The sequence below is a fragment of the Marmota monax genome, unplaced genomic scaffold (genome assembly GCF_021218885.2).
Source record: "Marmota monax isolate L192 unplaced genomic scaffold, Marmota_monax_Labrador192_F-V1.1 WCK01_AAM20220418_F8-fsc00015, whole genome shotgun sequence".
Lineage (NCBI taxonomy): Eukaryota > Metazoa > Chordata > Mammalia > Rodentia > Sciuridae > Marmota > Marmota monax.
Genome location: NW_026692194.1, coordinates 18,404,988 through 18,422,666, shown reverse-complemented (window position 1 = coordinate 18,422,666; position 17,679 = coordinate 18,404,988). Strand labels below are relative to the sequence as shown.

Sequence of the window (17,679 nt, the reverse complement as noted above, 5' to 3'; positions counted from 1 at the left end):
TCCCCAGTCCTATTTTCTATTTTCTTTAGAGACAGGGTCTCACTGAGTTGCTTAGCGCCTCACCTTTGCTGAGACTGGCTTTGAACTCGTTCGTGATCCTCCTGTCTCAGCCTCCCAAGCTGCTGGGATTATAAGGAGTGCACCACTGTGCCTCTCTGCCATAGGAACTTTGGTGTGTCATCCTTGTATTATTCGTTTCTTTGGACCCTCAACAATTCAGTTTCAGATATTAAATATTTTCGTTTAGGGGGAACTGGATATCAAAACAGACCTAAGAAGATTTTGTGATGTGCATTTCCTGACCTAAGATTTGGGCTGTGACAGTAACAAGTACCAAAGCCCCGGAGTGCCCCCTAGTGGTCGGAACTGAGATGACGGGATTTCCCTTTATCTTTCATTCATTTATCTGTGAACTTGACAAATAATCAGCTAAGCTCCACGTGCCAGGATAGCCATTATCGTGGAGCTCAAAGTCTAAGGAGTGTATTAGTAAACATTATGGGGTATTTAGAGTACTCCAAAAGCCAGGAAAAATATCCCAGAAAACTTGAAGAGAAAAAGTGGTTTTATTTTTCACGATTTGTTTCCCCTAGAAAAGTAGGTAGGTTTTATTTCTAACATTGTACAAATATGAGATCTTCATCTTGGGTTTAATTTTTTTTCTTAAATTTTTATTAAAAACTTCCCCTATTTTTTTCCTTATAAAATATGAATCTCAAATTAGATTGTCTCTATGGCTGGGGTTGTAGCTCAGTGGAAGAGTGCTTGCCTAGCATATGTGAGGCACTGGGTTCAAGCCTCAGCACCACATAAATAAAAATAAAGATATTGTGTTCATCTACAAGTCAAAATTTTTTTTAAAAAAATTAGATCATCTCCGGTATAATTTTCAACTCTATGTAGAATTCACAGTTTCTTTATTAGCACAGTCATAATAATTAGATAATAATATTGGATATAAAAATCAAGTAGTACTTGTCAAATTAATAATACATGTGCAGCACATCTGTACCACTGGAGTACACTACTTTCCCTGTTCTGTGTGTATATAACTGGTTGATTCTGACAACAAAACCATCTAAAGCTCATGTTATCATTACCCTCATTCAAATGGAGAAACCAAGGTTCAAAGAAGTAAGTAACTTTCCTGGGATCACACAGCTCTTAGATAGCAGAGCTGGATCAGCCTCTGGGTAGTCTGGGTGCAGAGGTTGGATTCTTAATCACTCTGCCATCATAGGACTGAATTAAGTGTGAATGAACTTTGTGCATCCTGGCTGTGGCCAGAGTCTAGAAAGGATAATGGATTGTAGCTCTCCTGGGGGGTGGGGTGTGAATGAAGTCATCACTTTGCCTGTAGTGATGTGGGTAGAAGTGCTCAGAGGCCACTGTTTTCCTATGGATGTGGCTAATGAACATCTGTTGGTTAATTGATTGATAACTTCTCAAGGCTTTTTACAGCCTTGGAATTCTATTAGTTTCTCTACAAGAAACAGGTTGTAGGGAATGAAAGGCAATTTATCTTTTCAGAATTAAGTGAAATTCTTTAAACTCTTGTTTTTGTGCCTAAAGCTATACTCTGATGAAAATGTTCTTGATTTATGTCAGTGGTACAGCAATTTCATCTGGCTTTTGAAATTACTGTCATCACGGACATTTATTTAAGACAGCCACATTGGATATGTAGATGCTATGAACAATGGCAACAAGATCATGAATCATTTATAAAGTTACTGCAGTGAAAATATTTTATACTCCATTATAATACATGTACACACATATGTGAACCCACCTAATATCTTTGAGTATATCCAGTATCTCTCTGGGTCTGGCATAGATCCCTGGTGTAGTGTAGATGCTCAATAAATGACAAATTGGATAGAGTGAAAACAAATATTAGATTGAAATTTTGGATGCCAATATGCCCATCTCTGCACTCTATATCTGTTCCAGTCAAAGCTTTTTAGAAGGATGAATGAGAATTACAGTAGTGAAAAATAATCTGTCCCACTGAAAAAATAATTCTTAGTTTGGAATATTTTTTGAAATGTAATAAAACTTCAAATTTAACAAAATCATACTTTTTCATATAACCTAATTTGGGCTGAAATTTACCTTTGCATTATCTATAAATGGAGTGGTAAGAAAATGAATGAATTAAGAGTTACTTGTAAGAGCTTAAGAGGTTTCCACAGGGCTAAAGCACATTGTGGCCAAATAATTACGTTATAAACATTACTCTTACCTTTTAAGTAGAGAAAAAACTTTGTAATACTTGTAATTGGGAACATTTTGATAAATTAATCTCTGTAGGGATATAGTAACAGTAACAAAATTGTAATTTTTTTTTTTTGTACCAGGAATTGAACCCAGGGGTACTTAACCATTAAGCCACATCCCTAGTGTGCTCATGTGTGCGCGTGCGCATGCGCACACACTCACACACATATATGACTTTTTTTTTTTTTTAATTTTAGAGACAGGGTCTCTCTAAGTGGCTGAATCTGGCTTTGAACTCATGATCCTCCTGTCTCAGCCTCCCAAGATGCTGGGAGACTTGAATCATCATGCCCGGCTAAAATTATACTTTTTCTTAGAGCTAGTACTTAAAAATGCAGGTGGAATTTCCACTACTTGGTACACAATTGTAGATTTGATAGCATTTTGTTTAAATAGAATTTGTACTGCTATAATGCCAATGGAATTGCTTATTAAAGTAAAAAATAAATGCCTTTTATGTTCAGGAGAAATGTTCAATGGGCATTAAAACACTTTGACCATTCAATTTTGTTTCTTCAAGGTCCTGATCATCCCCACTGTCTGTCATACAAACTAGAACTTGGATCAGACCAAGAAATCCCCTCTGACTGGTATCCATTTGCTACTGTTCAGTTTTCTATGCCTGAGTCCTGTGCCTCAAGGACAGAGGTCAGGTCTCTGGGGATGGAGAGCGATGTCCAGCCACAGAAACATGTTCAACAGCGAGCTTGCTACAACATCCAGGTACATCCTAGAGCCCCTTGGTTCATGTTGGGCCATCTAGAACTGGGGCCTGATTTGGCTTAAATATTTGCTTTACCCTCTGAAGTGACTGTGTGTGTGTGTGTGTGTGTGTAATAATATTTGCTCTAGAAAATAAGTTTGGCCATGGAAACTTTGTAGTACCACTGAGCTTAGTTCTTCCCTTCCATACTGGAGAACACAAATTAACAGTTTGTAACTTTCAATGAAAAACAGGACATTTAAAATGAACTCATATCTTAGAAGTACATTTGTAACAAAAATTATGATGTGAGATTTCCCAAGATGTTCTGAGGAACATGTGTTAGAATAGCATTTCTCATGTGCTGTGGAACATGTGTCTCTCATAGTGATTCAATGAAAAAAAAAAAAGGTTGGGATAGTAAATTAACTAAATGAAGGTTCTGAAAAGTCCTACGAAAAGAAAATTGCTAAGCTTGCTTGTCTAATTTTTCCCAACTCATTGACTGTGGACTATTGTCTGGTGGTTATGTGTGTATAAAACACACATCAATATCTTATGGAGGGCTGGGGCTGTGGCTCAGTGGTAGTACATTTGCCTGGCATGTGTGAGGCACTGGGTTCGATTCTCAACATATCACATATAAATAAATAAAATAAAGGTCCATCTAACTAAAAAAATATTTTAAAAATATCTTATGGACTAGTATTCTGTGGAGCATCCTTTGAGAAATGCTGAGTTACTCTGTTACAAGAGTTTTAAGTGTTCACCATTAGTTCTGCACTCTTGAGCCAGGTGAATTACACTTACATCTGTTTATAAACTTATTTTTCCTTCATATATATTATTATTTTTCCTTTTTATCTTCAAAGTTTGGTATGTATATACACACATACATATATCTTTTTAGAAACATATTAGACATATTAATATACATATATATTAAACATATATTAGAAACACACACAGAGCATATCTCCCACATATTTCCTATAGTATCTTAAAATGGTGACATATGTTGCTGGTTTTGTTTACAAATATTTTTAAAATTGGAAAATATTTTGCAAATCACAGAAATTGAATAGTGCTTAACAAACAGGTGGTTCTGTTTAGAATTTGTTTTCTTTTTGTCTTGCACATGGACAATATTTATACTAATAGCATTTTAAATATATGTGTTGGTTGAATCTCAGCTATGATTAATGCCATCCTGATTTTCTACTCATTTATTCCTATTAAAATCACGTGATTTTATATAAGGCATCATTAACACCAACTAGTGATCCTATAACATTGTAATATACCAGGATTTTTCTTTATTTTGGACCATCTGTTTAGAAGTCTATATGTTTGAGCCTGGTGATTTTTTCCTATTGATAGAATTAATGATGGGTAGATGCTGTCCTGGGTACTTCTTTTGTCACTGAAGAACTTACTTTTCCAACATGGCTAAAGAGAGCTGCTTTGCCCAAGGTCATGTCCTCTCCTGGGTCACCTGTGTCCAGAGATGGGTAGATACAGTGTATAAAGACCCCATTTGATCAGCTAGGCTAAGTCTACAGGACCACTGTAGGGTCAGCCTCCCAGATATTGGCTGCTCTGCCCACCTGTCTCCCCGCTGCTGTCAGTGATCAGTAGGACGCCCCAGTGAACTTTCTCACTTGAATCTTATCTCAGAATCTGCTTCTTGGGAACCTGACCTATAACACTAGTTGTGTAAGTGTTATGTATGACTGAAATGTGAGTCAAGTACACACAGAGACTTTACTTATACCGGCCTCCCTATTTATAGAATATGTCAATTTCACATAGTTTTAGTAGACAGCTTAAAATTATACAACAAAGTATCTCAGGTTTACCATGGATCTGTGCCTTTATTTCTTCAAAGTCCTGATCATCCCCACTGTCTGTTAGTTTCATAATGCTACCTAGTGTCTGATGAACTGTGTCCCAGTTCCAGCTATTGCTATAGATGGGAGACACAGTGGTGAGACAAGGTCCCTGTCCTGATGGAGCTTCTAGTGTGTGTGGGGGGGCAAACAAAAAATTAGTAAACAAGCAAATAATATTATTTCAACAACTGATGAATTCTAAAAAGGGAATATGATAGGGCAACAGGATTGAGAATGAGGTGAGGGGAGACTCCTTTATCCAGGGTGGTCCAGGAGGGTCTCCATGAGGAGGGGACATTTGAAATGAGATTAGAAAAAGAAGCAGCACAGACAGATGGTTTGGCTCAACTGGGTTACTAGTTTGTAAACTAGTTTGTTTTAGGAAGATAATTTGGAGTGTGTTTTAAATTTTGGGTGGGCCAATGACTGTATAATATGATCCTTTAGGAGATAACTGATCACATCTAGCCAGACTTGTCAATATCTTATCAATATATACATGTATTCTCAATATGGAATTAAAAATGAGTTAATATTTTAGATGCATATTTACAGTATGTTTGACTTAAAGAACTTCAGATTTGGAGGGAAGGATTTGAGGGGTTCTTTAGTCCCCAAAGAGAGCACTCTTCTAAGCTAGAGCGGGAGGCTGGAGGGCTGTGTTTGAAGTCACAGTGTGAGCTGGCCCATCCTTGCCTCATGTATAAATTGGACTGCTAATGCTGCCCATGTTTTGCTTTTATATAACAGGTTGAAATAGAAAAGAAATGGATTAAAATCGATGGAGAAGACCCAGATAAAGCTGGTGGCTGCATAACTCAGTAGAAGTACCAAGAGTGATGATGATCCACACGTCAGATATGTAACTCAGAGAAACCACATGAAGTTCTGCTATTGGCTTCTGAGTGGTGGGCTTAGGACAGGCCCAGTGGCTGTGTGTACTGAAGCTTAGACCTAAAACCAAACCTTCTGTGTTTTATGCTTTTGATATGTTTTGCCATAGGGGTTTCATCTAAATGTGTCTATAATTTGTGTGATATTTTGCTTCTTATTGAAACTCAAAGGCACCGTTATCTGAAATACGTCCTGGCAGCCAGTTTGGCTGAAAGGTTTTTGATTTTTGATTACTGAGTGGCTGATTGTTTTGTACTCTGGATTACCTGAGTGCCATGTTTATTATCCCTCAGTCCCCAATCTCTTCTTGCTGTGTTAGCATCTGTACCAGAGGGAAAGGCAATCAAAGAAGATGTAAACCAAAATACTTAACTTCCCCTTTTGCTCGTCTCTGAAACGTGCTTTAGTAGAGAATGAGGTTGAAACCACAGCTAAAATGGAGATTTGGAAGTATCAGTGGTTTTGAATTATTTATATTCCCATCTTCTGACCACATTGGTAAGTAATCATTGGCTGTATCTGGTAGCTGTCTTTCCCTGACTCTGTTATCATTTGCAAAGTGTCTTTGTATTCTGGTATGTGCTGCAAAGAAGCTATTCCTGTTGATATACATATTTTAGTACAAGTCACTAAGACATATTGCCTTTTGGTTGGTGGGATTCCTTTCAAAATAGAATCAGAGTATTGGACACTAGTTAAAAATATTTATGTACATTAAAGATGAATTTTAAAAGTTCATGAATATTGTTTTCTAAAAGTATAGACTCTAAGAATGTATTTTGATAAAGTATTATTTGTAATTAACAGAAGCCTCTCTCGAGTAGATTCTAAATCATGATTATTTTATGTAGTGCTGCTATCATGCTATTTTATGTTAATTATATGCTTAATTTAGAGTATTATTCTTTAAAAGATGAGTAAAGTGAAAGACATTAGATTATTTTACTAATATTTCTGAGAGAAGACATTTCTACTCTTCAAAGTCAGGGAAATGACTACAATAGTTTAGTTTTTAGTGAAAAGCCAGCATCATTAGCACCTATAATACTAGTTGTAATTTCCTTTTAGTATTTACAGCAACAAATCAGAATTATGTTTTTTAGTCTGAAAAACAAACTTCTCTGTGGTTTTAATACACCTCCAATATATGTTGAATCTTAAATATGATCAGGAGGCATTTTTCTCTATTTACTGGATTGTTTTGAGTCAAAACTGATATAATGTTCTTCCCAACAACATTTTTTGTTGGCCTACAGAGTTTATTTCCTATGTTTTATTTAATATTGTATTACATTCATTTTAATCTGTTCAAATAACAGATTAAAACAAACATTTATGATGGTCTGTATCAATTAGCAGATTTTATTGCTTTTCATTTTTTACTGTGAAGGCACAGAATGCAAAAGTCAATGGGAGAAAGGAATTGATGTTGTTCTTTTTAACTTCACTTGACATATTGCTCATAATATCATATGTTTGAGACTCACTGTTTATGTGTCTAGGAGGGCAAATCTATGTGTGTGTGTGTGGTTGTTTTTAAAATTCCACCATCTTTTCTTTTCATCTGGCATGGGCACACTCTGGAGGGACTTCAGTCTGCTCAGAACAAATATGGCAGTGGGCCAGATCTGATGCTATACCACAATCCCAGGGAAGTTAGCTGGGTTAATTACTGCCATTCCCTTCCAAGTATGTTTTATGGCATCTGGCCTACAAAGAACTCACAATCTGATTTAGACGAACTTAATGAATATTTATACCTCAAAATAAATTCAACAAAGGGTTCAACTAATTGTCTCTCATGCTTCACAGGTTGACTAGTGTCTGTGGGTACGTCACTGCTAGGGTCGTTTACTCACAAGCCACCCAGACTTCCGGGAGCATCTCAAGACTCATTGTTGAAAATATAGTAACAAAAGACTAAAGCCCAAATTGAGTTTCTGCAGCAATGCAAAGGTTGATAGCATTAACAGCAGGGTGCTCCCACATAATTGTTAATTTGCACATTTATTAGAACCTTAAATATTCATTACTTAGTGTTAAATTAACATTCTGTGTAGGAATGAGAGCCTTCTTAATATGATTCTTCTGACCTTAGAAATGGCAGGAGGTCAAATGTGACTATGGAGCTCTAAGTGAAAAAAATCAGGTAGGGTCTATTTAGATTTAAAAATTAGGAAGTAGAATTTCTTTTGTCAGAAAGTAAATAGTGATTTTCAAGGCCTCCCCCCCCCCTCACTTTTAAAGGAAGACCGAGGGAATAAAGGAAGAAATACTTATAGCATTTTAGGTTAGTTTACTTGTTTATTACGAGTTTGACCATTTTGAAGTCAGTTGTTTGACACTATGGCACATTTCCAAAGAGAGGAGCAGTTGTGACTAGTCCCATTCTGTTCCAATTGTTCTAGTCTGGTCACTTTACAAATCACAGAGTCATAGTAACAATATAAATGAGTTCACGGATTGATCATCACATGATCAATTATGAAGATCTGAATTAAAGAATATTTCCTTTTTCAATGGAATCACAACAGTTTATTAAAAAAGGGATGGAAAAAGGATATTTTTCAGAACATAAAGGCTAAAATTTTTGACCTGATGTATATTTTAGACAGTTCTAGGAGTTTAGTTCCCTTAATTCTGGAGCTGTGCTTATAATACAGCCCTTTTCTTATAAATTCAGTTAGAAGGTCTTCCTTAACAATGACTGTTATAATGTTTTACTCAAAATATGATTTTGTGTCCTATCAATACAAATATAAAACAGTTTGAGCCCTAATAATCATGTAACAAAGTATTTTGTAGATTGCATATTGATTTTTCTAAAATTAAAGATGTATTTCAAATAATTCTTGCTGTGCTATGGACTTATATCTTTTGCAAGGCCTGGGGATATTTTTTTAAGGTGTGAAATCAATTTCAATAACCTTCAAAAATTGACTCTCTGTCAGGCATATGTATAAGACTTCACTATTAAGGAGTCATTGAACATGGCATCTTGGCATATCCTGGAAAAATAATATCATCAAACTGTAATTGATGATATGATAAAGGATGATTTTTAAAAGAGCAAATAATCATGACTCATAAAGATATGAAGTGAATATGTGCATAAGATTTTATTTAACTCACTAACTAATGAGGGAATCCATAAGCTGTTATAATTGGTTCAATGCTGGGTGTGGTGTTACACACCTGTAATCCTAGCAATTTGGGAGGCTGAGAAAGGAGGATCCTAAGTTCAAAGCCAGCCTCAGCAATTTAGCAAGACCTTAAGCAACTTGAGACCCTATAAAATAAAAAAGTCATAAGGAGTTCCAAAGAGAATTCAAAAAAAGACATATATAGGAAGTAAGGAATTCTCAAATGAATTTGCCAATAGATACAAGATGGGTCTAGTCATTCTTAGGGCAACAATAAAAATATAGTATCCTCCTGTCCTAACAATTAATTTACATTTCTGTGGACAAGAGTCATGTGCATTAATATCAGACTTCTATCATTTACAGACTCATAAAATAATTCAAAGACAAAGTAAAGGTATTGATAACCTGCATGAAAATGAGATAGGACTTCCATTTCAAAGTCATATACCATTTTTTTTGACAATAGGCTGAACTTTGTCCACAGGAGAACAGAATTGTACAACTTGGGCAACTTGTTTAGTAGTACTAAAGAAATAATGTGTATTTAAAAGCAAAGTTTTTGAAGTTTTGAAAACTATTTTTACCCAATAGTGCAGAATATATTTTTACCCAATAGTGCAGAATATATTTCAGAGAGCTGAGGTGGGTGCAGTGGGTAGGCCATAATAGATACAAAAGTAAATCAATGCTGATTAAAAAACCCTAATGAAACCAACCTCTCTTTCCATCATAAGAAAACTGACATTTGTTGAAATTAAACTTTTATCTATTAAAGTTAATATTTCAAAACTGTACCAGGCAGATCACCAAGCACTATTCTAGCCATTGCTGGTAGTGACAAGGCTTGGCTGTTGTTCTTCAGGAGCAAGGGAAAGGATTAAGTGTCTTCGAGTGACCATGTTTGTAACAATGTCCCTCAAATCCCCATCATTTAATTCTTTCTTGTTCAGATCTACCTAGGCTGCCCTGCCCGCTTCCAAGTATCTATGTTATCTATCCTAGACCCTCTAATTCCCTGCACAATTCTGTCCCTAGGACCTTTTGCTCCTAAAGTATAGAACTGTGTGTATTTGGTGAGATATTGATTTTGGTATTGACAATTTGATATTTTCATTGACAATTGCCAGTGTTTGTCATTCTTGCTAGCAATTTCATGGGGCTCAACCTAATTACCTGTATATTTTCCTGGGTTATATGAAACAAGGATTTTTTTCTTGTTGTAAGTATATTAATAAGTTCTTGCTTAGAGCTGGCATTGAGATATGAATTTGACTGTCTTTAATTTTTTTTTTTGGTACCGGAGATTGAACTCAGCAGCACTTAACCACTCTGCCACATCTCTGGCCCTTTTTTATATTTATTTAGAGATAGGGTCTCAGCTGAGTTGCTAGAGCCTTGCTGAGTTGCTGAGGCTGGCTTTGAATTCGTGATCCTCATGCTTCAGCCTCCTGAGCCATTGAGATTACAGTCATGTGCCACTGTACCTGCCTTGTAATTAATTCTTAAAGCAAGATAGTTGCTGGTTATCAAGCAAATAGTTGATTTACTAAAAATGCCATAGATAAAAGTTTCAGGTAATATTGTGCTTTTAAGATTATGTTCCTTCCACCTGTATGAGAGAAGAAAATGGATTAGTGTGATTGCCCCATGTTTTGAAAGATTGAAATTCATTTCCATGAGAATTCTAGGAAGAAACACAAATCGCCATTCCACCTTGAGATTTGCTTCTTCCCCTCATGCCTCTGCACACCAGCACAGCCTTCCAAACCTCAGAAGGAAGGATAGTTTATGTAAATAAAAGGATTGTATCTTGACATTTTTCTGAGAAGCCCCCTTTGTCCTACCCAGAATTGCTGTAAAATCCATGAAATGTAACTTGCAGTACACTTTTAAAACAGAAGAGGGAACTCTCAGGCAAGCTGCTGTTACCCAGAGTCAGAAACACCAGCGTTTGAATTTGGTGAAGCTTGTATTTTGATTAATAAAAGATCTTGAGGGCATTTTACAAATCATTTCAAAGCATCATGAGTCCGGTGAAGTATAATTAAAATTAATGCAGTAGACAAACACTTTAAAGTATTCTTAATGCTTTGTCTAAAAATGCTATTGAATACAATTTTACACATCCCAAGGATTTAAATACTATGCTTATCTCTAAACATTTCTATTAAGGAGACAGAAAAATAGCATGTTCCTTCTCCACTGATTTAAAACTCTAATGAGAGTTAATAAACTCTAAATCTTACTTATGAAGATTTAGAAAATATTGTAATTAATCCATCTTGTGTGGGCATGTAGCAAAGTCAGTGTGGTCTCTAAAATCTAGCTCCAGCCCAGGATTGTACTTTCAGTCTATGGGTAAGACCAAGCAAATATTTGCTTGCAGAATATTCCATGTTACCTTGACCCAGGGACAAGGCTTTGTTCTTTCAGTCCTCAGAAAACAGTAATGAGCTCTTTCTCTCAGAAATCTTTCTGGGTGGATGTTGCCATTCTTTTATGAAGTCCATTAGAACATTCTTCTTCTAAAAATCTTATGTCATGAGCAAGTCTATGAGTGTAGCATGAGACATTCCCAAAGGTGTCTGCCACAATCTGAAATATAGAAGTGTTGCTTAAGGCATTGGTAGCCACAGTTTGTCACTTCTAATAACCTCAAAATGCTATGTCATTACAATCAATCATCTTGCTGATTATTCTAATGTTTATTGAGTGCTTTCTATGTGTCTACATTTTTTCTAGACACTGGGGATAAACAATCACAAAACAGTTAATTGCTGTTATCCTAGAGGGTATATAATAATGGAGGAAGTCAGACAATAAACAGATAGTAATTTGTTATGCAGGAAAATAAAGAAGGGTAGGGTGGCAAAGAGTGGCAGAAGAATGTTGAAATGGAGTTCCAGAAGAAACCTGGAAAAAATGAAGGAGAGAGTCACCTGGATCCTTCAGGGAAGAGTGAGTCCAGCCACTGCTAATGCACAGGTGCTAGAATCAGGGCTCTTGGCCTGTCTCAGGAATATCAAGGCTAGCAGCAAATAGCTACTCAGTGGCAGAGGACCAGGGAGAAGGAAATCAGAGAGGTTGCTAGCAGGTCAGGGAGGAGATCAGGTAGGGCTTTGTAGGCCATGGTAAGGACTTCAGGTTTCATCCCAAATGAGATGGAAACCCCTAGAGAGTTTCTGGTGAACAAGTTACATGAACTTTGTTACATGTTAAGGTGAGTCTATGAATGAGTTGGGGGCAATGACAGAAGCAGAGAGACCAGTTAGGAGCCTATTGCAATAACCCAGGCTTCTTAGTTTGTTCCTGCTGATATAATAAAATACCATAGGCTGGGTAATTTATAAAGATCAGAAATTTATTTCTTACAGTTATGAAAGGTTGGAGAGTTCAAGAGCAAGGTGCTGGAACATTCACAGTCTGATAAGGGTCAGTTCTTCATAGAGGGCACCATCTATGTGTCTTTGCATGGAGGAAGGAGCAAAAAGGCTCCCTCAAACCTTTTAAAAAATCTATTTATTATAGTGTGGGAGACTGAACCCAGGGTCTCATGCATGTAAGGCAAGCACTCTACCAACTGAGCTATATCTCCAGTCCCCCTTGAGCCTTTTTTTAAAGTACCACTGATCCTGTTTGTAAGGGTGGAGCCTCACATCCTAATTACTTTCCAAAGGCTCCATCTTTTACTACCATCCATTGAGGGTTAGATTTCAACATGTGAATTTTGGGAAGACACAAACCTTCAGACAGTAGCACCAGGTGTGACCAATCATAATGATTAGGAGTGGTGAAAGAAGATGCAAAATTGTTGGACTCGGAATATATTTGAAATACAAGAAAGAACAGTGCATGCTGAGGGATTGGATGTGGATTGTGAGGGGGAGAGGGAATGGAAGATGGATGATTCTAAGATTTTTCATCTGAGCAGCTACAGAATGGGAGTGAAAGATCAGGAGTTTATGCATGAATCGGATGTGTTAACCTTGAGACATTTATTAGGTATACAAGTGGAGACAGTGAGTACTACTTGGGTGCATAAGGTGGGAGAGAGTACTGGGCTAGAGATGCCACTTTGGGAACAGCAGAATTTAGAGCGGTGGGACTGGCTGGGATCACCTGGGAGTGAATAGAAATACTAGAAGTGGTCTGAGAGCTGAACCCTTGGGCTTTTTGAAGTTTAGAGGTCAAAAAACAAGGACAGTAAAGGAGACCGAGGAAGAGTAGCTGGAGGAGAAGACATCAGAGAATGGTATCTCGGTGAGAAAGGAAGTAGTGTCTGCCTCAAATGCTGTTATAGGGTAAGATGAGGACTAAGAATTGACCACTGGATTGACCACAAGCAGCAGTGTCATTGGAGTAAAGGCCAGGAAAGCCAATTAAGCACATATAGAGCCAGACAATAGATACTCTGTTGGGGAGGCAAAACTTCTTTTTACTTTCCTAGGTCCTGTGGTTGGCCTAAGAATCAAAATGACTTGAAAGAGATTAATAGAAGGAAAGCATACAAATTTTATTTAATGTTTTTACTTGTATGTGGGATTCCTCAAAAGGAAAATTTAAAAAAGCCTTCAGGCTCTAGGCACAGTAGTATACACCTGCAATCTCAAGAACTCTGGAGGCTGAGACAGAAGTTGGAGGACATCTTTAGCAATTTAGTGAAGTCCTAAGCAACTTAGTGAGACCCTGTCTCAAAATAAAAAGGGCTGGGATGTGGCTCAGTAGTAAAGCACGCTGGGTTCACATCCCCAGTACCAAAAAAAAAAAAAAAAGCCTTTAGACCATAATGCTTATATTAAATTTTATATGAAAAATAAAAAAAAAATTGTGCTAACATGAGAAGAGAAAGGGGCTTGGAACAGTGACCAGGAAATAATATGGAACATAATGGGAGGCTTTGTGTGTACAGATCCATTTTGGCATTGACTCCCAGTCTCTGAAGATAAGAATGTTTTCTTCCTAGCATAGGAGGCTACCTTTCTTGTGGGAAATTTTATGACCTGCTTTTAGGTAGAAAGGAGGAGGTCAGAGACCCTTCCTGCAACTGCTATTTCTCAAGTTTCATCAACTTAAAATAATCAATATGCCAAAGCAGCATATTTTCGGTGGCATGATCTGAACTTCTCAAAGTCTTTTGAGGAGTTGTACTGTAAACATCAGGATAGTAGCTGGTGAGAGTGAGATCCCCCTGCCCTCCTTGAGACCCAAGTATTGGCCTTTGTTTCTACTAGTGTCTCTTTTTTCTTTAATTATTATTACTATCTTACCTTATTGATATTAATTATTGCTAAAATGTTCTCTTAATGTCAATATTTATAGAAAATGATTCCTTGTCATCTTTCAATCCATGTCAACTGAATCATGTACTGTGTCTTGCATAGGTGTTAGATGTACCAGCTTGTATTTCTTCAGAATTTTCACTAACATATTTGTGATGTTTTGGGTGTTACATATTTTAAAATAAATTTAGCCATTACTTTAATCACTTTCCATTTTGTTTTTTATTTTTTTTCTTCAATGAGCTCTGCTGGGTTGATGTCATGTCATGTTGGTATGGTAATCCTACTTCAAATTTTGTTATTGAATTCAAAGTAATTATGAAGCAATTGCTGGTTTCACAATCTTGAGAATGACTACAAGTTACTACAGGATAAAAAAAGTACAACTATTAATTCATAGTTTTTATATCTACCTGTTTAAGCATTGGTTCTTTTTATGCTTTGATATAATAACATTCTATGTAAATGATTGTCCAGTACTACTAAGTGAATTTGAATATAATTAAAGTACCTGCAAAAGGCAGAAATTAAGCAACTACTAATGTAATATTCTATTTTCTTGATTTATTGTTTAGTTATAAGACTGCTTTTATGATTAAAATAAGGAGCTGGTCAAAGTAGGATTTATGAATCATATGATTTATTGACACACAAAGATGATTTCTCCTTAGGATTACAATGCTTAAAGAGGGGCTGAATAGTGAGACTAAATCCCATCGGGGACACATTGAGAGGTGAGGCACATTAATCACATAGTGAGTTCCAAAATTATTAGAGTCTAGTTGCTCAGTTAGGTTGGAAGCAGGCCTCTGTGGAAAGTAAAACCTAAGTGCAGTGTGAGGTGTCCCTTTATAGAAGAGAGGCTTTCTAGAGAGATGGCGTCTGACATGGAGAACTGTGAAGATCTGTGAAGATATCTAGGGGCCCACCATATACAAGTGCTGGTGAAGCTTCTGAGATTAACCCAAAGGCTAACTGGGTATGTCCCTGCCTTAATTTCAGCTCTCTGTCTCTTGGGATCTAACCCAGGGTTCACACTTAACTTTAGCTCTTTATCATCCATCTTCAGAGAAGTGACTGAAGGAAGGTAACTTGGCCACAGACTAAACTCTCAAAGCAACTGTCAGATTCTTAGGTGTATGTGTATTGTGTAGGCCAGTATTTCACATATGGGGTTTGATAAGGTGTGACATAATATCTATAAAGGGAGGGGATGTACACCCCAAATTCTTATCAAAGCAAAATGTATTTCACTCACATAACAAACTATATAAGTATTTGGAATCATTAAAAGATACATAATAATGATTATTACAATTAAAGTAGAAGAATAAATTTCAAATTTAAAATATTATTTCTCTGCACACTAAGTACTTAATGTATAAAGTGACCGAAAAAAACTTTCCAAACAAAAATACAATATCTTGTAGTTCTTTTTATTTTTTATTTTATTCTTCTAAATTTAAAAGCACAAATAAAAACTTGACATGTCCACATAGAATGACAGAATTGAAATGAACTCAGTTCTATTTCTTTAACTTTACAACAACTGCTTATTATGAATCCATGGCTTAAATCCAAGAATATGTATTACCAAGAAGGATGGAGACACAAACTGCATGTGAAACAAGTTTGAAAAATTCTGGCCCATTATGATTTCCCAAAGTGAATACATATATTTGAGTCTGTGTATATCAGGGAGCAAACTGGATAATTTGGAGTTCTCCAAATTAACTTCCATGTAAGTATAATGTTTATTCAATGTTAAGAAATTAAAATATACTTATATTCATCTTTGATATGCATTATTAAAACCCAACAGTAATTGTGCCAATTATTTAGAATGTAAGGTAATAAAGAAATGAAATGGGGGGTGGTGAGTGTTTTATTGTGGACACTTCTTAGGATTGTCTGCGTGTGCTGATAATCAAATGCAGACTGACTTTGTTGTTTCATTATTGTGTTTAAATTCTCAACAACACACCTGGTATTGCCTGTACCTGGAGCTAAGAGCCCACATTCCCATCTTGGTACACCACTGGATTGTAGATATTTATGCCTATTAGCAGTGTTCTAGTAGTAAAAGGAAAACTAATCACACAAAGGAGAGAGTGAGACAATTTCTAGGACTATCTCTGTAAGTAGACAAGAGGAGGTGGGACCCAAGACCGCTAATGGAGGGGCTGCCTTAGTAAAAAAACAAAAAAACAAAACCCCCAAACTAACAGTTCACCACTGCAGTAGGTGAAAGACAGGTAATATGGGTACAGGTGTAGGGTGCAGGCCTAAATATTCAAATTATTATTCCTTCACTTATTTTTCTAGAATTAGAACTGGATTCAGAGACTTTCTACATGTCCCATTGACAATAAGAATCCTATTTCTTTAAGAATCCTTTATGATCAACAGATTTTAGTTTTATTTTCTTGAAATTTTTGATCATATCTTCTAGTACATGCTCTTTACTGGTATTAGTGTTCAAATATCAACTGTACTGACCCAAACAAGGACGTTCTTGGGACTTTGCAACTGAGAGTATCAATCCCTTCTAATGGAATACATGATAAAGTAGCTCTGATTTGGGAAACCCACTTGTGAATACTCTAGAATTCAGTCTCCTTTTCTGCTTTTCATCTCGAGATGCTGCAGATCTTGAGTGGCTGCGTGGGGGTCGGAGATGACACCTAGTTGCTATGCTTGTCCTTTTCCTGTGGAGTTTTATTTTGATATTTTCACACTGTTCAGAGAGAATTCCACCCAAAGGTCCTCAAGTGCCATGAAAAGGACAAGGAAAGAGCATCTCTGAACAGTGGCATTGTTAAATGCCAAGAGCCTGTCTCTCCAGTGGATAATTTTGAGATATTCTGAAACACTTTTTAAAGGCCTTGCTAAGAATTCATTGTGGAAAAGGACAAATTCTATATAAAACTTGCTCTGGGATCAGAGATGGCCTTGGGTAGGATTGTGAACTAGATGGTGCTCATAGTCCTCTTTTTATTGCCTTTTCCTCTATCGGGGGATGCCCCAGCCCCTTCTCCCTGTATCTCCACAAAGATCTTGGAGGCTTCCCCCTCTTTCCCTTCTTGCTTCATATAATCGATTGCCAGTCATTTAGACCTTGCTGTCTTTCCCCTCTGACGTTGCTTCTGCTGCAGGTTTTTCTAACAGTGTTGCTTACTGTTCCACACCTCCAGACCTTTAAGCATGTCTCTGTCTCCACTGTGGCCATCCTCCGACCTAGCCTTCATGCTGCTGTCTGTGACGAGGAGCACATTATCTGGCACTGGCTTACCAGACAGCCTCCGCTTTCACTCCAGCTTGCCTTGTTCTCTGTCCTCTGGCCAAGCTGAACTGCTCTCATTCCTCAGACCCATCCTGTCATCAGGCCTCAGGCTTTAATACAATGTCCTTTCCTGGAACAATCTTTCTTGTCTCCTTCCTTTGGCCCTTATGTCCTATAGATCTCAGTTGAGAGATCCTAGGAA

At 36.8% G+C, this 17,679-nt stretch overlaps 1 protein-coding gene across 4 annotated transcripts in view; it reads left to right on the top strand.

Annotated features, from left to right (window-relative positions):
* Positions 1-14,397, top strand: part of Ston1 (stonin 1) — a 56,284-nt gene extending 41,887 nt beyond the window's left edge. For all 4 annotated transcript variants that reach the window (XM_046424467.2, XM_046424495.2, XM_046424486.2 and 1 more), the window contains 2 exons: positions 2,801-3,003; positions 5,626-14,397. In XM_046424467.2, coding sequence (XP_046280423.1) covers positions 2,801-3,003; positions 5,626-5,700 — 278 coding nt within the window. In that variant the 3' untranslated portion in view covers positions 5,701-14,397. The remainder of the gene's footprint in view (positions 1-2,800; positions 3,004-5,625) is intronic.
* Positions 14,398-17,679: the final 3,282 nt, after the last annotated feature.